The sequence below is a fragment of the Eublepharis macularius genome, chromosome 5, assembly GCF_028583425.1.
Source record: "Eublepharis macularius isolate TG4126 chromosome 5, MPM_Emac_v1.0, whole genome shotgun sequence".
Classification (NCBI taxonomy): Eukaryota; Metazoa; Chordata; class Lepidosauria; order Squamata; family Eublepharidae; genus Eublepharis; species Eublepharis macularius.
The window spans coordinates 6,477,001-6,496,742 of record NC_072794.1 but is presented as its reverse complement, the minus strand read 5'-3'; the positions used below and the strand labels follow the sequence as shown (position 1 = coordinate 6,496,742).

The 19,742-nt window shown below is 45.4% G+C and overlaps 1 protein-coding gene across 9 annotated transcripts; it reads right to left on the bottom strand.

Annotated features, from left to right (window-relative positions):
* Nucleotides 1-618: 618 nt before the first annotated feature.
* PWWP3A (PWWP domain containing 3A, DNA repair factor) lies at nt 619-19,428 on the bottom strand. Of its 9 annotated transcripts, none has more exons than XM_054981094.1 (15): nt 18,873-18,976; nt 17,311-17,434; nt 16,914-17,005; nt 16,642-16,712; nt 15,644-16,477; nt 12,131-12,262; nt 11,812-11,882; nt 10,409-10,488; nt 9,214-9,274; nt 8,988-9,063; nt 8,596-8,727; nt 7,898-7,948; nt 6,212-6,666; nt 2,792-2,880; nt 619-1,553 (listed from the first exon to the last, which is right to left on the bottom strand). In XM_054981094.1, the coding sequence occupies exons 2-15, from the start codon at nt 17,365-17,367 to the stop codon at nt 1,469-1,471; spliced, it is 2,286 nt and encodes a 761-aa protein (XP_054837069.1). In that variant the 5' UTR covers nt 17,368-17,434; nt 18,873-18,976; the 3' UTR covers nt 619-1,468. The 9 variants fall into 9 exon arrangements, with proteins under 9 accessions (XP_054837069.1, XP_054837074.1, XP_054837067.1 ...); XM_054981092.1 differs by lacking the exons at nt 619-1,553; nt 18,873-18,976 and adding exons at nt 1,567-2,095; nt 19,192-19,427; XM_054981091.1 differs by lacking the exon at nt 619-1,553 and adding an exon at nt 1,567-2,095.
* Nucleotides 19,429-19,742: the final 314 nt, after the last annotated feature.

The window sequence follows — 19,742 nt, the reverse complement described above, 5'->3', positions numbered from 1 at the left end:
TTCCTATTGCTGTGGGACACATGCAAACACCCAGGGCCCACAATCCATTTTTAAGCGTGTTTTAAGCACACTTTTCAAAAAAGTAACTATTTGCTACTAAAAACAAGATCTTGAGCCATTGAAGAGGGGTAGGGGGAAAGGGTAGGAAAACAAATGGAGAAAAAAGATTCAGCGTAGACATACAGAAAAGGCAGTAGGGTAGCCATGCCTTATTCCAATTAAGCGGCTGGGAAGGGGAAGGGGATTCTGCCCCTCATCGCTGCCCTTTCTCCTCTCTCGCCACGCCCAAGAACCAGGCAGAAAACATTCAAACATGCCAGCGAAATGAAGAGTGGCACTGGCTGCTCCAGCTCCCAGTTAGGGCAGAGCAAATCTGCCTCTCCAGGACCACCACCTCAGCTCTTTTCATGGTCAAGCTGTCTGCTCCTACCAGTCCTTGTGCCCACCTCCCAGCACCAGCCTTAATGCCCAAAGCTGTTGCAATGTACCCCTCACTACCCCCACAACTTGGAGCAATTTAAGACATGAATTTGTTTGCAAGAGAGAGAAGTGAAAGCATTCAATAGAATTTCCCATTCTTGATCCCACCAAGAAATTAGGATAACATGAGACCACACGGATTTATTATTTATTTTAGTTTATTATCTGCAAGTTTATTATCTGCAATTTTTTAATTAAAATGTTTTACAGTGTAGGCAACAGGAGCGACAGAAGAGTTCAGCCCATCACAAGCCTAGCAAATTAATTTTAGAGGCCCAGAAGATTTTAGGCAGCCTGGAGCCACAGACCAAAGGGTTAGGCTAGAAGCTCTTTTCTCTTACGAGCAGCTTCTCCCAGGCTGTTGGGATGGATTTGCATGGGGGGAGGGGGATTAAGGAGACAATGACCTGTGCAAACACTGCAGAATTTTGGAAGAGCTCCTCAGGATTCAGTTCAGCTAGACACCCCACCCCACAGCGCACACAGAGGTGATGGTGGGTTGGAAGAGAGATTATGGCTGCCAGTTTAGCAGACTTTTGTAAGGCTTCAGGTACCAGGCAAAACTGTTTAACCACAGTTAAACAGGTGGGGGGGGTAGAAGAAGGGTGCAGTCACTCTCAGAAGCAAACCTTCCTCCAAGAACCTCAGATTTATTGAGAGCAACTGATTGCTGGGGGGGGGGGGGGGGTTGTCACAAGACATTGATCCCCACCGCACAGCACACTTGAATTTTGGCCAGTGCCAGGTAAAAGGGGGGCAGAGAAGTCATACCAAGCAGGCTGGTCTGAGTGTTCATCCTTCCAGCAAAGCACAGTTGGGGTGGGCTGGGGAGATGGATATCGCCCGCTAGCTGAAGCACTGAATATACACCTGGATTATAAACAATTTTTAAAAATTAATTTTGCATACAAAATAATTGTGTTTTCATCTCTACTACACACGCATGCGGGCCGCTGCCACAAACTTGAAACTCAAACAGCAGCCAGATTTACAAGCCGTCTTCGGGAGAGAGGGTCTGCTGCTGCTGCTTCTTTTTCTTTTCCAAGATTTCCTCTTCAAATTTCTCCCTTTCCCTGAAGGAAGCAAACAAAGGAGGATCGGTTCTTTAAAAAACGACGACTGTAAAGCCGAGGAGGCTTTCCCGATCTCTTGAACCGAGCACAAAAGACGAGCGCTGAGATATTTCTGCTGCCCCTCGCCCATCTGCAGAAGGAAAACAGGCCCTGCAGAAGAAGCCAGCCAGACTGTAGCCTCCTCTTGCATTGCTTGGAGTGCACCGCTTGGACTGGACTTTTTAAAAGTGAGCACACAACGCATGCACATTCCTTGGTGGGAGGGGGGGGGGCTTCGATTTTAGAATGTCTCACCCAAAAGGACTTTTTGCATTTCTGAAGTATTTGGTTAACAAAGAATTCATTTATTTATTTCATCTATAGTCCACTTTTGACTCAAGGTGGATTACACAGTATGAGATTAATAAAATCAGTGTCAAGTACATTTCCATATAGTATCAAGGACATTTCCGTAGAGTGTCAAGGACATTTCCATAAACAATGCCAGAGGGTAAATATATACAAGTTGACTTAGCAAGTATCCAATACAGAGTGGGAAAATGCTGAAACAGAACATAATCAATTTTAGGACTGACATTAGACAACACGAAGCATGGCAGTACATAGGAGTACATATTTAAAGCAGCAGATAATATGTAAGGCAACACAGTGGTGAAGTCTATGGTCCCTAACTCATTAGTGAAGCATCTGAGACTTCATCCCCACAATATAGCCCTCCTAGCTGACTAAAAAGCCTTTCTGAATCATTTCGTTTTGCATCGTTTGCGAAAAGCCAGGAGTGGGGGCTCTCCTGACCTCCTCAGGCAGACTGTTCCACAGGGTAGGGGCCACCACAGAGAAAGTCGGTGTACAGGCTGCTGTTGATTTTGCTTGTGTGCAGCCTGGCACCTGTAGGAGACCCTGTTCAGATGAGTGAAGCTGCTGTGGGGGAACACAGGGAGGGAGGCGGTCCTGTAGGTATGTTGGACCAAGGCCGTGAAGAGCTTTGTATGTAATAACTAATACCTTGAACTGAGTATGGTAACTGATAGGTAGCCAATGGAGTGTCTGTAGGATGGGAGTGATGTTCAAGCTGACCACACTGCCTTGTTGTGTGGATAAAATTGAGAAGGGGGAGTATGCCAATCAGGTCTTTGGAGAAAGGACAGGATACAAATCAGAGAAGAGAGTCTTGATGACTCTTTTGCAAGTCACCCTCAAACTATCGTGTACAGTTTAAATTCAGTTTAAGAACGTACCTGTGGCTGAGCAGTGGCCCCTTCATGTATTTTTCTTCCGCCTTCTTGTAGTCAATCCGATCCACGGCTGAAATTGCATATATAATTGCCTGGCAGGTGGAAAACAAAAGGAGAACTCCTATTGTAAAAGGTCGGCATTTTAAACCAAGAGGCAAATTCCAGACTGCTAGAATGAAGGAAGAATTATGCTGCTTGGCCTGCTAGCCTCATTTGTGGGCCTTTAAACCAAACAGTTTAGCCATGATACACCAACCCCACTTCCATCAGGGCACAACAATTCCTCCCACTGTTTGCCATTACGGCTGCAACACAAGCAGTGTTGGCCCCTGTGTCCAAGGCACCTGTTGGATGCAAACACACACAAACTCACACACCCAAACCTAGTAGACGGTTCAAGCTACAGGGCTGAAATCTCACTACAAAGAAGGAGAGGGGAGAAAAAGATACCTAATGAGCCTGGAAAATAACACATTATGGAACTGTAACGAGCTTTTGCCTGTGTCTGAAACTAAGCTTCTACTAGCCAAAAGAAAGATGTATCTCTCTCCTGGAAAGCTTTCAGCAATTAGTTCTCAGACCTGTCAAACAGATAAGTTCTTTGAACCACCTGTTTATCAGTACATTTATTTATATAGGGTTCAATATTGCTTTGCAACTCTTTATCAAACACACAGACACCTGTCTAGCGTTTATTTCACTTTATTGAAAATACACCCTAGTTTTTTAATGAAGCAAGTAATCAAAATATAAATGGTTATTAATATAAATCCTATAAAAACAGAACACAGAAAGGCAATAAGAAATAAGTTTGCTAACATTTCTTAATAAATTCCAAGTTTAACATAATCAAAGTTTCTATGAAATGCATGGGTAAAAATAAGTTCTCACCTAAATTCTCTCAAGAGATTTCTTCCATCAGAGCTCTGCCATTCTATCTGAGTTTGCAATTTCATAAGTCATCATATGCAAATATTTAAGGTCTATTCACATGATAGCACAAACAAACGATAATTGGTCTGATGCTTCATCGAATATTCAGTTTCTATTGTACAACCTTCCAATTAGTAAAAAATTACGTTATACTCAAACTTGCAAAACAAAACTATAAATCTCTGAGAAGTGTCAGAGAAAGTTGAGAGATCACTGTTCGTTGAATCTCTGATAGAGGAACATTAATCTCGATAGAGTCCACTATTTTAATTAACTGTCAAAAGATTAAAGCACACCTGTTAGAATTACCTAACACTTAGAAAAAACACACAGACGGTTCATGCAAAGTCTGAACGTCCATCTAGAATACAAGTGCTTGGCCTAGTATTGCTCAGTATTGATTATTGTCAAGTGCTTTTGTCTCTATTAGCGCAACAGAACTGTTGAAAGGGCAGTGGAAGTAAAAGCAGTTTCCGTCTCCGAGATGTCACATAATGTGGTGAGGAAGGAGAGCATGAGAAATGAGACTGAGCTGCAGTGAGCCATACTCTTGTCACCTGCAGGTTCAATCTCTGATGCACTCACTCAGCAGACGGCGCAGAAACTTCAATTAGCCACAGAGGAAATGGGCGTGGATTACAGGCAACACACCACACCCATTTTTAAAATTCTTCACTGGCTGCTTGTTGGCTTCCAGGCCCAATTCAAAGTGCTAGTTCTAAGTTTTAAAGCCCTGCATGGCCTGGGACTTGGACATCTGAAAACCACGTGCTCCCATACATACGTAGACATTCTCTCTAGCAGGTATTGCTTCATGTCCCTTCCACTATTAGCAGCCAAGTGAATGGCCATGAACAACAGGACCTTGGTGGTGGCTTCCTGGCTCTGGAGTACTCTTTCCTTGGTTCTGTTGCAGATCATTGACTTTTAAAAACGTCAATGGGCTTTCAATTAGGAGACAGCTCCTCTACGGATGGTTTGTGCTCCTCTGTGAGTATTACAGATTGCTCAACACTTGTCAAGCATGACTTTGGAGAGATGGTATATAAATTTAAATAACTAAATCAATTATTATAAAATAGTAAAGAGTCCAGTAGCACCTTTAAGACTAACCAACTTATTGTAGCATAGTCTGTTGAGAACCACAGCTCTCTTCGTCAGATGCAACTTTACTGCAGCGTAAGCATTCGAGAACCACCGCTCTCTTCGTTGGATGCATCTGATGATCTGCAGTTCTTGAAAGCTGATGCTACAATAAAGATGGTTCATCTTAAAGATGCTACTGGACTCTTTACTATTTTGCAACTACAGACTAACATGGCCAACTCTTCCGGATTATTATAAACAAAGCTAGCAAGGGGTAGTGGACAGCAGGTTAGGTTCAGACCAAGAGACCTGGATTGGAATCGTCGTTGAGCTCACTGGGCGACCTTAGGCGAGCCACCCAGACCCAGCCAAGGAAGGGTGGGGCAGACCACATCCGTCGCCCGGAGAGAGGACACAAAATATACAAACGTAAGAAGCGCCCTGCTGGATCAGACCCGGAGCCCCTTAGTCCAGCCTCTTGTTCCACACAACCAGCAACCAGCTGCCTTGGAGGACCAGCAAGCAGGGCACAGAGGTCAAGGCATTCCCCTGATGGAGCCTCCGGACACCTGTTTCAGAGTTTTTACTGCCTCTGAATAGGGAGGTAAGGTGGCAGGGTACAGCCTGATCTCACCAGATCTCAGAAGCAGGGTCAGTACTTGGATGGGAGACCACCAAGGAAGCCTCTGCAGAGGAAGGCAAGGGTGAACCACCAGTCAGTTGTGACTTGATGGCACTTTACACACATGCTGCCTCGGAATATGGATGTTCTCATAGAGGCAAGAGTTGCTAGAGAGGCAACAAGAACATGGTCTTGGGGTAGGGGACGCCACCTCAAGAACTGCTGGGCGGCTCTTTTGAGGGAACGTGACATAAAGTACAAATGGCTACTCCCGGAAGGAATCGGGTTTTAGTTATAAAGATCAAGCTCACAAGATTAATTCGGAAGATCAGCTAAGAGATTTTGTGGATAAAAATCCAGAATTTGGACCAGACACCAAGCAAAAAGAAGAGGATCCGAAGCCTGAAGGGAGGGGGGAGGCAATGAGCGCTCCGGCAGTAGCTGGGCAGAGGGAATTGCGTCCGAGGCCCAGGGGAGGGAAAAAGATTTAATTTGAACTGTAATTTGTATGATCAACCACTCCGTCACTACTTTATTAAGCTATTTTTTTACTATGGCAGTATGAATGGAAAGCATTGAAATGTAGCGTTTAGTGTTTGTAGGTTACCTTCCCCTTTTTTTCCCACCCCCCTTCCCTTTCTCTTTTTTCTCCCTTCTTTCCCTTCCCTTGTGCTATTGTAGTCTTTTGTAGTTACTGTCATTGTAGTTTTGTATGTTAGATATTGAAAAATAAAAAATTATTAAAAAAAAAAAACTGCTGGGCGGCAAAGTTATTTGCTTACCTCTGGAAACAGGACATCCAAGACGATGCTGTCACCGTTGCTGCATGGAAGCAGCTGGGCATCGACTTCCCGGTAAACCCCCTGCAAATATTTAACTACAAGATCCTGTTGGTCGTCATCTTCCAGGTACGTCTCGATGCAGGTCAGATACGGAGGGGGGCTGAGGAACTCATTCAGCCACCGTGACTGTTTTTTGCTCTTCAGGATGGCTCGGAGATGCTCGTCCGCCCCTTTGGCCTTCACAATGAATTCGACAATCTTCTTATTGGCTTTGTCTCTGGCTGCTCTCATCCTGTCTGGAAGAACTTTCTTAGCAGGCTTTGTGGGAGTTGCTTCAGGCGGAGGCTTTTCAGAGTCCCCCTCCTCAGGCGGAGGCACTTCAGAGTCCCCCTCCTCCTTTCGGGGGAAGCTTATCTGGGACAGAATGTGATGGGTCTGTTTTCTTACTGGGTAGCCTTAAAAGAAAAAGGAAAGGAAGCCAGGCCTAAACATCATATTTTCATCCATTATGGGAAGCTACCAATTATGTTCTATTTTTATTTATGTCCTGAGGAGTTAACTGTATTAGTCTGTAGTTGCAAAATAGTAAAAAGTCCAGTAGCACCTTTAAGACCCATCTGGCAAAGAGAGCTGTGGTTCTCGAAAGCTTATGCCTCAATAAAGTTGGTTAGTCTTAAAGGTGCTACTGGACTTTTTACTATTTATATCCTGCTTCTCTTCCCAACAGATGTCATGGATAGGCCTCCACCAATTTTTTTCCAGTGTGAAGGTTGATTCACTTTTTCTTGTGACTATTTCAGTGAAAAGAATAGTAACAGTGACCCGGACTTTCATGTTTTAATAAGGATCTAGGCCTGCTTATCCAAACTGTTTCATTTTACACTCCCTCCTGGGAAGGCATCGAGAGTCTAAACTCTGAATGTTTTTAAAGATTCCTATCTGGAGCAAAGGGACTTGGCCGAGAGCAGATGATTCAAGATTATGAGGAGTGTGTGTGAGCACGTATTTGGGGGGAGAGGGATTTTATGACTTAAACCATGCCTAGTTACACTTGACCATGCTTGTACATTTTACTGCCATTCTTTGCCTTAATAAAACTTAAGAAGACATAGTTACCAAAGAACTTACTTGTTTTATTGTCTGCGAATATGTTCACAAATGAACATCTCTCCTTTGGATGGGTAAATTTTCATCAGGTTCGGGTAACCAGGTCCAGGTTTGACCAGTGTCCTTAGTCCTAACTGTTGAACTTTGCCAAAAAGGGTCAGTGTGACACAGAGACCCAAAGCAGCTTATAACTCGGTTCTCCTCTCCTCCGTTTTATCCTCACTGCCACCTTGTGGGACAGGTTAGGCTGACAATGACTACCCAAGGTTACCTGGCAAGCTTCCAAAGCAGAGTGAGGAGTCAAACTGGGGTCTGCCAGATACCAGTCACTAGACACCTCTACTTTATCCAATCCCAAACTGAAAGTCAGTTCCTTCTGTGCACCAACTGAACCCAATCTTTTGTCTCGGATCTTTCAGCCAACTACAAATTATAAGCAACAGTTTAAGCAGTGACTGCTTAAAACACTCAGAGGGAGGTAAGAGAGGGGGCTTTGTTCAGCTCCTAGACGTAAAAGCATTCAGCTCCTAGACATTAAAGAGATTCACGAGAAGAATCATGATCTCATGGCATACTCACTCATATCGTCAGCACAATACTCCAAGAAGGTGCCCGTGAAAGAATGGCAGCCTGGAGAAGAGTGAGACAGAACCTCAAGTCAGCTAAGACATGGGGGGGGGGGGGGCTTTGTTGCACAGAGCTATTGGGGTTAGCTTCCCTTTCTACAATGGAAGCCAGACTTGGGTTTAAACTAAACAGAGTCTGATGCATCAATACCAAGTTCTGTCTCTTTGTCATAACAGTGTGAGAGCAGTAGGACAACACTGTGGAAAAGCTCTCTGGAACCCCTGGCTACTGCAGAGGGAGGGAGCCAGTAGCGTCTGGAGGAAGGAGCCCAGACCTCCCACCAAGAGCCAGAAAAGGTTGCCACCATATCTCCCTAATATACTGGAATCCTTAGACTGAATTTTAACTGTTGTGAACCACTTTGGGAGATGAGCGTAGCTGAAGAGTGGGGCAAAAATACATCCAAGATGGCAGCCCTTTTACTCCTGAAGAAGAATGAATTTTCACTGCATGCACAAGGAAGCCATGCTAGGTTTGGAAGACGAATGCAAGGGATCTCTGTACATAAAAGAGGGGCTGTGGAACAAGGGAAACAGGCCTGGAAGAGGGAGGGACGGAAAGCAGTGAGCCAGAGCCTAGTTCTCACGGGGGCATGCCTCACATCTAAGAGGAAAACCATGCATTTAAAATTTTCTGCCCAATGCACTCACTTGTCAGTAAGGACATCAAAGAAGAGGAAACAAGGAAGAAGCAAAGGTCTTGGGGAGAAAAGGTGATGAGTGGTTCAGCCAGGAAAGGGTTAACCAATTCAGCTCCAGCCATCTTGCCTTCCTCCATTCCTTCTTGGACAATCAGAACAAAAATTGCCTACACATTTTGCCCCTTTCTCCACAACAAACAGGGCTAGAGACCTGAACAATTAAAGCTCGGAGTTCCCAAAAGGGACATGGTATTATTCGAGGGGAAGCATTGTTCCCATGTGCATGGGGGGTGGTAGCTATGGGCCTGTGTTAAGCACCCAAGAAGGTGAATTCAGCATATTCTCTTCTTCCTAAAAAGGAGGGCACTGCACTGAAGAGAAGCCACTGCCCCATCAGCTTACCTACTCGTATTCTATAGTCTGCAATCAGGTCAATACACCAGTTGATTTCATCCTGAAAGCTCTCTCTGGCTTTATCCTAGGAAGAAAACCAAAAAGGAAAATATAAGGTGAGACTCTCGGAGGCTAAGCGAGGCTTCCTTTCCATTCACGCCCCCCCCCCCTCCCGCAAGGATCACAGCAGCACCTTCAGGGCTCCCCCAAATCTGTGTACTGCCACAGTACTTACTATCAGCATGTCTTTCTCCTCACAGTCAAAGTGTTTTAAGTTTCTTAGATAGAAGGAGAATCTGCATAAAACAAGGTAAAAAAAATATTTTGTTCCCTGCCATTCTATGCAATACATTCCCACTCCTCCCTTCCTCCAAGGAGGTAAGAGCAGCATACACAGTCCACCTTTCTTCACTTTATCCTCATAGCAACCTGTGAGGTAGGCAGAGCTTAAAGAGAGAATGTGGCTGACCCGAAGTCATGCAGCAAGCTTCATAGCAGATGATGGATTTAAATCCGTGTCTCCCAGATCCTCACCCTGCACTCTAACCACTATATCACACCATCTCTCCAAAAGCCAGCACCTTCCATTTCGCTCTTTTAACCCCCTTGACACATACTGGGGCAGTGATGTTTGCCACCACACCTCTGGTTGCTCCTCCAGGCAACATTTTATGACTTTTGTCTTTGGGGCTGACCTTCCCTGAAAGTCATCACCCTGATAACACACAACCAGCCTAAGAATATATACTATGCATAACATGGAGAGCAGCCACGGACACGAGCATGGGATGACTGCCTCAGCTGGGGTTACCCAGGGGCATAGAAACATACCCCTGCTACAGCGGCAAGTGAGATGGGAATGGGCAGGGGGGGCATCTACACACCTTGCTCTTGCTCCACCCATTACTGCTGCTGTCACTGTTCTCCACCTTTGCTCCTCCCTCTTTTCTCTATCCCACCTGCACAAAAGTGCAAATGCAATGGCTTTTTTAGCATTGTGTCCCTCCTCCACAGCTTACATCGAACTCAACATGGAAAGGAAAACAGCCATTCAAAAGGGAGGGGATGGCACATGGCAACAAGTGGCTTCTTGTCAGGCTGAAAACTGAGCTTAGCTGTACTCTTGATTTCTAATCTGATTTGGAGAATCCATCAATGTCCGCACAGCTTGCTAGCTGGATGGGGCCAGCCCTGCTCCCAGCAGCAACAGAGTGGCCCAGGATGATGGGGGGTGGAGCTGGCTGCAGTTGGTGGTGCAGACAGCAAACTTAAGCACAAGAGCACTGCCATAAATTGACATCATGCATCTGACTGTGGAACATAAGCTTTCATGTAGGTAGAACATACATGAACGTTCCGTGGCATCACGACGCTCAACAGCAAGATGCATCAGAAGCCAGTTTATCCAGTCTCTGACCAGCTGAGTTTACCTTTTGGATTTCTTGACATCCATACACTTTTCTATGAGCAGCACACTGGCCTTCTTAGCTTTCCGCCTCACATTTTTCACCTATTGGAAACAAATCCAGAAGTTAAACTCTTTTTCAAAAAAAGGAAGTCTTATATTACCCAAAGCATGAACAAAGTTTCTGCATGCATTTTTTTAAAAAAGCCACAAACTTTTATATCAAACACGCAAGAACCCAGCTGGATTGAAACAAGTATCCCTGTACTCTAGCATGCAGTCCTTGGCACTGGCCTGTCAAATGTTTCTGAGAAACTGACAAGTCAGGCATAAAGGCACCTGATTCCATCCGCCAGCCCTTGTCCCCAGAAAATGATATTCAAGAGGTCAAGAGCCAGAAGCAGGGTTTTCCTAGATGCCGCCCGAGAGTGACGGAACAGCCTACCAGGAGAAGTATGTCAGAGCACAACCCTGATAGTCTTTACTTGGGACATAATCCCCTTCTCTCCCTTTACAAGAAGGGTTTTGAGAGCTAGTGGAGGGCAGTGATGGACATTTTTAGAATTTTCTCACTTTAGAAATTGTGAGTAGCCTTGCAAGTAGGAAGAGGGGTGATTCACTGCAGGCTTTTCTGAATAAATCCTCCAACTGCTAATTATTTTGCTTAATTACAAACAAAAAATCAGCCCCGCTCTAGCTTATTCTAGCCATGCAGCCCAGTCTCCCATCCAAACTTGCTGTCCTCTTCCCAATTTGGGTCTTCCCCCCTCCAAGTATGGAGGTCACTGGCTTGTAAAGCAGATACTATGAATTCCTAGCTGGTTAAGGTTTCATTTCATTTGTTTTTCATAATTCTGGAATCCTCCTTGAATCTCAGTGAGAAAGGCAACCTCTAAATTAAAACAACAACAACAACAATTTACAGTTACTCTGAACAACGACACTGGTTGAAACATGTTGGCTAATTAAGTTGTATTTCTCCTTCATTACTGAGCCTCCCCCTAATTTTAAAGAATCACAAGCTTCTGTTCACCAGCCAGGGGAGCTGCATAGCTAAAGGCAAGGATTGGGAGCAGAAGAACAGAATCCAGTGAAACGAGAAACGAGTCTGCCCAGAACAAGGAAGGAGGGATAAACTTTCATGGCAGGCAAGTGCTGGACATCAGGAGTGTCAACAGACATCAGTGGAGAAAGAGCAGAAATGGGACGACAACCCTATAGCCACACGCTATTGCAGCCAGACTCCAAAAGCAGAAGTTGTGCAATACCTTCTATTAAAGTGGAACAAGACACCACAAAACACCATACAAGCTTTGGGAATTCTCCAGAACTCTTTATCTACTACTGATGAGCGGCAGGGGGGAAGCCCTCTGCATCCCATCTTGGAGGAAGGACAAGGTTCATAAATAAAGTGTTAAGAGTTCTCACCACAGCCGGCCAATATGGGTATCTTCGGAGCTTGCACCAAACCAGCATTCCTGTTTCCATCAAACAAGGCTCTAGAGACACAACACAACACAGAGACGAGATTTAGACAATGGTAGGCCAGGAGTGGTGTGGCCTTCTGGACGTTCTACAAAGGATGAGGGAGGGGGGGCTCCATGGGCACAACTGTGATTACCAGAGCTGTCAGACTCTCCCTCTTCAATACATACGCTGGGCTTGGGGCACACAAACACCCCCCAAAATTCAAAAGGAGACCTGTGCTCACAGTACACCTGAAGGTTACATTGCACCTATCCCTCACCTTGATACAAGAGGATACTGGGGAGCTCTTCCTCGTCCTCTGTTGCTTCTTCAGCCTCAAAAGCTGAGCTCAGACATGACTCTCTGATAGGACTAAGTCTCCGCTCTGGATCAGTGGAAGACCTGCGGCCTGCTAGTGAAGTAATAAACACACTCAATCTTTCTTTATACACAGCCCAAACAGTATTGAAATATCCCTTCCTAGTCACAAAACTAGACCTGTCCATTCTACATACACATACCCCGACCAAAGCTCAAGGAATCTTAGATACAGGAGCTTTGGACTCTCTTGTAATAACAACAGCGCACTTATATACAGCTCTTCTAAGCAGATTAGTGCCCCACTCAGATCAGTGAACAAACTCAGTGTCATATTATCCCAACAAAACAGCAGGGGAGCTGAGGCTGAGAGAAGCGGCTTGCCCAAGGCCACCTACTGAGCTCATGGCAGTAGTGGGATTCTAACTAGCAGAGAGCTGATTTGCAACCCAACCACCTAACCACTATGCTACAGCAGAACTGTTCTATTACTGCAGGAGAAACTACAGGGAAGAAAAAGGTGAGAAGAACTCCATTTGAAGGTCTAGTAACACATCCTTTGATCAAATGGAGAGGATGGAAAAGTCTTTATGATGTGGCAGTAAGTGAGGGACAGAATATATGTATCTTACTAGCAACAGATGCATTAGGACCAGATGCTCAAATTTCAGTAGTAACCAGGAAGACAATATTCTCAAAAACAAATCCTTCCAAAGGGGCACATGGATTCTGAAACCTTTGCAGGTAGCAGGGGGACAAAAGAAGCACACCCATTGTGTTTCCCCTTTGTGTTTCCCCTTGCAAATGTGATTATTATAGGCCAGATGTAAAAGAAGGGGTCATTAAAAGAAAAGCTATACCTTTGGAACTAATAGCTTTGTAAGAAGAATGTTAGACCACAGAGATGGCAATGTATCCTTCCTCTTCCAAAGATTATCTGATAATGGCATATATCTCTTACAGTGTTCAGGTAAATGACATGTGCAATTCTTTATACCTATTAATTGTAAAAAAGTCCACCAGGAAATTGGACCTGTTGGCCACATAACTGGAGAAGCAGATACACTCATAAGGACTGGTTATCAGAAATCAGCAGAGTAACACAAGACGTCCTCTTCCTTTATACCAAGCACTACACATCAGTTAAGCCTTTAGTGTAATATCTGTGCTCCACTTGGAAAGCAGAGAGAGGCTGTGTGACAAGATGAGGTTTTAGTTAAATGCCAAATGGTAATTAATGACTGGAAAAACTCAATGAAGAAAGTATCCTCAGGAAAAACTGAAAGGGGATTTGCTACTGCTAGGACCGCCTATGATCAATTGGGTTGGAAAGGTCTAGGCCTGCTGTCTGGTGGAAGTCTAATCTGACACTCCAGAGCACAATCCGATTTTATCAGGACCAATCAAATTACACATAACAGTGTGCACGCTTTCACCAGAACTCTATAAGACTACATGTTTCTTTAAAAATCTTTAAAATGTTTAAAAAATAGAAAGGAAAAATTCTTCAGGACACGATGGGCGACTCCAGGTCAAGCCTGCAGTGTGTGCCGAGCTGCGCTTCAGTTGATGCTGGCTTTAAGTTGCACCCAGGGCAAGAGGCAATAAATCAATTCAACTCCACAGGCATTAACAAATTCCAACAATCATCTCTAGCTACTCTCTAAACCAGCAAGACCCCATATCCCTTTTCAGGAGAGAGCACAGAAAAAGGTTGGCAGTCTTTGTCCTAAACTAAGGACATAAAAGTAAAATGTTGCATGAGTCACGGAATCAATTGGGCCAGATTCCTGCTAGTCACTTTATCTTCCAGATGTCACATTACTCTCTTCATCAGCTGAATTCAGGGACCATAAATATGTAAGTCTAAAAATTCTATGTTTGAGTCAGTTGACCAAACGAGGAGTTGAAGAAAATACGGTGAAGGAAACATAGGTGGAAATTAGGGGAACTGGAAAGAATTAAGAGACCAGCCAAAGAAAGCTTAGACATAAATGCATCAGAGACAGAGAGGTCAAAGTACCCAGTCAGAATAATTAAATCTTAGCATCAGCAGATGTTATTTTCTTCTGTTTTGTCTCCCTGAATTAATTATGCTTTGACATCTGCTGTTAAAAAGTATTTAAATCCCGAAGGAATAATGAAACGGAATCCATCCCTACAACTGAAGCCTGGCAATATCACTTTCCAGAACAAATTCTTAAACTATGCTCAATGGGTGGTAGAGAGTGCCCTTAAGTCATAGCTGACTTACGCCGACCCCTGGAGGGGTTTTCATGACAAGAGACTAACAGAGGTGGTTTGCCATTGCCTGCATCCGCGCTCCTGGTCTTCATTGGAGGTCTCCAGCCAATTACTAACCAAGGCTGACCCTGCTTAGCTTCTGAGATCTGATGAGATCAGGCTCCCCTGGGCTATCCAGGTCAGGGTATGCTTAGGGGTACTATGGGGCAAAGAAAGAGTAACCTCAAACAGTAACAGTTCCCTTGGATGGATTGTGGGTCATTGCCCCCTTCACCTGCACAAGGACAAGGCCATCAGACATGGAGGGGCAGATGAGCCAAGTCTGAAGCCCTCCTTCACTTAAGTGGCTCTTCTGTTGGAGAAAGAGTCACCTAGGTTGGGGGAAGGCTCCTTCAGAGAGTGGACAGATCCATCCTGGTGTTTCAGGACCTATTTAAACATGATGCAGGTGTGACAGGTGGGATGTTGCATTCACATCAGCATCTTGTTTAAACTGGGCTGCCACCAGAGCAAAGCAGGTACATGTACTTAGCTAGCATGCTAGAGGCTGACAAGCCGTGACTCTAAGGCCTTTGTTTAGCAGTGAATTGCTTACTAGAAGGGAATGAGTTGCCTTTTTACATTTTCATTAGATCTCAGTATCATGGCTGATTATGGAAGTACTGTGCAATGTTGTTCACCATTTAGAGGGAAATGTCTACTCAGCTGAACAGAAAGCTAGCCAAACTCACCCAGGGCACCTGTTCACTGCACTTGGCACCAGCTTCTAGATGTATGTATGCGAAGGCATCAAGTTGCCTCTGATCTATGGTGATCTTATGAATGAAAGACCTCCCAAACATCTTGTTAACAGACTTCCTCAAATCTTGCAAACTGGAGGATGTGGCTTCTTTTATTGACCAAGATCAAGATAATCCAAATGGCAGTAAAGAACCTTGAGACAGCCATCCTTGAAATAAAAGGAACAGCACAGCGAGGCCCGTTTCACCCAAACATAAATGAAACTGCTGGCTGCCAGCAAAAGGAGGAACAGCTGCCACCCAGCACCAAGCAAGAGCCACCTGCTCAGCTGCTGCCCCTTCCCAATACGCCTGTCCTTTGCAAGGTGTTGAGCTGGTGAAATTTAATATTTTAGTGTCATTCAGAAATGATTTTTGCTTGCCACTTTGAGAAGGTATTTGATAATGAAAAGCAGGATGCTAGTTTGCCAGATAAATAAATAAAAGTTTACCTTTCTCTTCTAAATAACAAAACAGGGAGTTTTTTGCTTCATCTCCACAGGGACATGGGTTTTCCTCTTGGATGCGATCCAGGTTGGGTCCAACAGGATCAGGGCTGTAGGCTGAGCTCTCATGGAGACTCGCACATCTTCTTTCCCAGCCAAGAGAGGCAACCACAGGAGTTGGTTTCTGACAGGTGCCTTCCGAATCCTGGGGACGCTTCTGGCCACTCATGTCTTTGCTGTATTTCCTAGGTGGAAACTCTTCTTTCTCCGAGGGATCTTCTATCACTTCAGCTGATGGACAGTTGACAAGTGAGCCTAGCAGCTCCCCGCTAACCCCCAATTTGCCTCCAAGCTTTTTGTCTGGAGTGGACTTGGCCCAGTTGTGAAAAGAGTGAGCTGGGGGGCTTGTTCTAACAAGACATGGAGAGGTAGTAGAGGGGGAACTCCTTTCGCTCCTGGACTTGTCTTGATAGTGCCTTTCATCCCCCTTTGACAAACATGGCGATCTTCTGTTCGCACTGGAAGATCCCTCAGCTTTCGCTCCAGAACGAAGCCAACGTTTATATTGGGTACTCCCAATCTCTAATACTGCAGATGCCTCAGAGGTCTTCTCTCTCCTCTGCTGCGTATCATTTTGAGAGGAAGGCAGGTGATGGACAGTCCCATGTGTTGATGAAGATGGTTCTTTGACTTCCTTCCAGGCCACTACTTTACTTTTTCCCATCTCTAAAAGGCTTTTTTCTTTGAATGATGCGTCTTGATGCAAAATATTCAGAGCCTTCCGAAGAGCTCCCCGGTAAATCAACTCTTCCACGACCTTATGACTCTTCGTGTTCTGAGCTATTAAGAAACACACCTAGATGTACAAATGTGATGGATCAGAACCCCCAAGTCCACTTCCCTGATATATATATCTTTATGCATCTCTATGGGCATGAGGTCACCATCAGCGGAACCAGTGGAATGCTCCCAATGCAAGGCAACAACTCTAAATCAATCCATACCTAATTTTGAAGCAATGCTGCCAATGCTCTCCTCCTTTAAGGGTTCAACATCTGCATGACGCACCTTGGCCCTGAAAACAAAAAGGCAGTGAGAGAAAGATAGCTCAGTGGGTGACCTTGAGCTAGTCGCTCACTCTCAGCCTAACCTACCTCACAGGGTTGTTTTGAGGATAAAATGGGGACAGGAGAAGTATGCACATTGACCCAAGCTCCTTGACAGACAGCAGGATAAGCAAGCAGAAACAGACAGATGCCAAACAGCGGTACTTAACTGTTTATCTGGACCAAGGATTTCAACTAAGAAAAAGGTTGCTGCATCTTTAGGAGCCTGTCGTTTCCTGGAAGCACAGCTCCTAGACAAAATCTGAAGTAAGGAAGGGGAAGATGTTGAGCTTTTCTTGAAAAGCACGTGTGCTAGAGAGCATAGCGTTATGGCAGATGTAACATAAAACACAAGAAAGGTGGGAGGAATTGATTGGAACACATTTCTGAACACTGCACCATCTCTCTCACTAATGTCTATTTTGACAGGCAATGGTTCTCCAAGAGGAGGAACAGGTTTCATTTATCTATAGAAGTTATCACGCAGTATAAGGAAATAGATCCAAACGTCCTTTTTTTTTTTTACTAAAAATCTATCTTCCCACATGCTTTTAGCAAACTAATCACCTTTGCTGGCCACAAACGCTTCTTCCACTTGCACAAGACATATTCTCCCTCATTCATCGCTGAGTTGGAGGGAGGGGGAATAACACGTTGCAGTCACTGGAAATGCCTTCAGGCCTCAGGCATTCTGAAAGATAAACAGGAAAGTGTTTTGCACCATCATTACTGTTCCTATCCACCAAGGGGTTCAGCGTGGTGCTTATGGGACATCCCATTTTATCCTCAAAACATCCTGTGAGGTAGGTTAGGTGGGGAGGGCAACTGGTCCAAGATCAGTCCGCGTGCTTCATTCTGAGTGGTTATTGAATTCATCTCCTCCCGATCCAAGCCAAACACACACTGGCTGGACCACACACATAAACATACAGCCAACAGTAGGATGAGCAGCAAATTTAGGCACCTGCAGCCTCTACTCCATGCACTCCAACAACAAAGGATATTACAGCAACCCAGATGGATCAGATCTACAGTCAAGTCCAATACATGCTTTCTACAATAGCCAAACAGGTGCCACTGGGAGCCCAAGCATGGGCACAGAGGCAAAGTATTCCTCCACATTTGTGCCTGCCCCACAAGCAGGGTTTCCAAGACAGCCTGCCTCTAAACAAGTTTTCACTTAGTCAATGTGACTTATGGCTACTGAGAGACCTCTGCTGCACGACCTATAAACAGAGCAAACAGGTCACTACAAGTAGATGCTACCCCCTGCCCCCTCACAACAGGGGGCAAGCACCCTTATTCCTTTCCACCCCTCATCAACGGGGAGATCCAACCTCCTCTCCTTAATTCCTCTACAAAGGCAGCAAATAGACAATGCACATCCCCAAGTATTATATGTGGAGGGGATCTATTTTCCAACTTGGGGGGGTGAGGCGGGGAATTCTCTTGGTCTCCTAGGACGGCCGGATCTCCCTTGTTTCAAATATAGTGGGAATTTCAGTCCTGATGCTATTTTTGCTCTCAAGGGAATGGGTTTATCCTTGGATCCTCTTCATGAAAAAAGCATGGTGGGGCTGAATTCGTCTTTTTATCAGGGTGGCCAACCTCCAGGTGCGGCCTGGAGATTTCCTGGAATCACAACTGATCTCCAGAAGAAATAGATAGATTCCCCTGGAGAAAATGGCTGCTTTGGGAGAGGGACTCTATGGCATTAAACCCCACTGAAGCCCCTCCCTTTCCTTAAAACCTGCCTCTCTGACTTCCACCTCCCACATCTCCAGGAATCTTCTAACCTGGAGTTGTCAGGGAATGCTGTTGTGTTTCCCTATTTTCAGAGAGGTGGGGATAGTTTGGGCTTTTGGGGAAGGGGCATGGAGAAAAGGGCCTTCCCAGGAAGATCCTACAACACACCACCACCACCAAAAAAGGGAGCAGGATAAAGAACCCAACCGTGCCCGCCTCCTAAAAATCCCCCCCCCCCAAATCCCAAATATACACACTTCTCTCCTCCATTTTATTTAGGCCCAAGCCTATCTTTTAATAACCCTGAGCAAAACGACGCTCTTTCCCCAAACGTAGAAACCACGCCCCTGCCATTTCTAACCTGAACCCCCCTCAATAATTACCTCCGTGCTAAGGTAGAGGGCGATGGGATTCGAACCTGTCATTTGGAGGGAGGGAGGGAGGCCCTTCCACGCAGCTTGTTATTTTAGGTCGCCATTTGATGACGACAAAGCCCCCCCCCGGCGAGCTGCTTCCCCGCCCCCTTTACAGTCTCGTTCTTTTCTCCTATTTCGCAGGCCCAGGCTATTCCCTTACTGGTCGGAAAAGGAGCCAATCACCGGACGGCTTCCTTCGCCCCCCTCCCCCCCGCGAATCATGAGAGCGGGGAGGGGGAGTCTTGCTTATTAACTGGGATTTTAAGAAAATCTTTTCTCCTCTTACTTTAACGGAATAGAAGAGAAGCCAATCCAATGGCCGATTTTTTGTCTTTCCCGCCCCCGCTCGAACGGACAAGAAAAGCAACTAATCAGATTGCAGATTTCGGTCTTTCTTTCTCATCCCTCCGCTAGCCAAAACGAAGAACGTGAAGTTTGGCGCTTCCCCTCGTCACCTTCCTGCCCCGAGCCTCACAGATTCATTTCAACGGTCGTTCTGGTTGCCCCAGGAAAGGAGAGGGAGTGAGAAAAGCCAATCAGAAACGCAGGTTCTCCTTTCCTTTCTCTGATTGGGTATCAGGTTATTCACGCCTTTCCCCTATTCCCATGCCCCCGGCAACACCTTTTTTGTTGTTGTTGGGGAGGGACGTTGCCAACCTCCAGGTTGGCTGGGGAACTAGAATTACGACTGATTTCCAGGCCAGATTTCACCTCCTCTGGAGAAAATGGCTGTCTTCTAGGGTGGACTCTATGGTCTTTACCTGGCTGTGGCTCCTCCCCTTCCCAAACCCTGCCCAGGCCCCGCCCCCCAAATCTCCAGGAATTTCCCAACCTGGA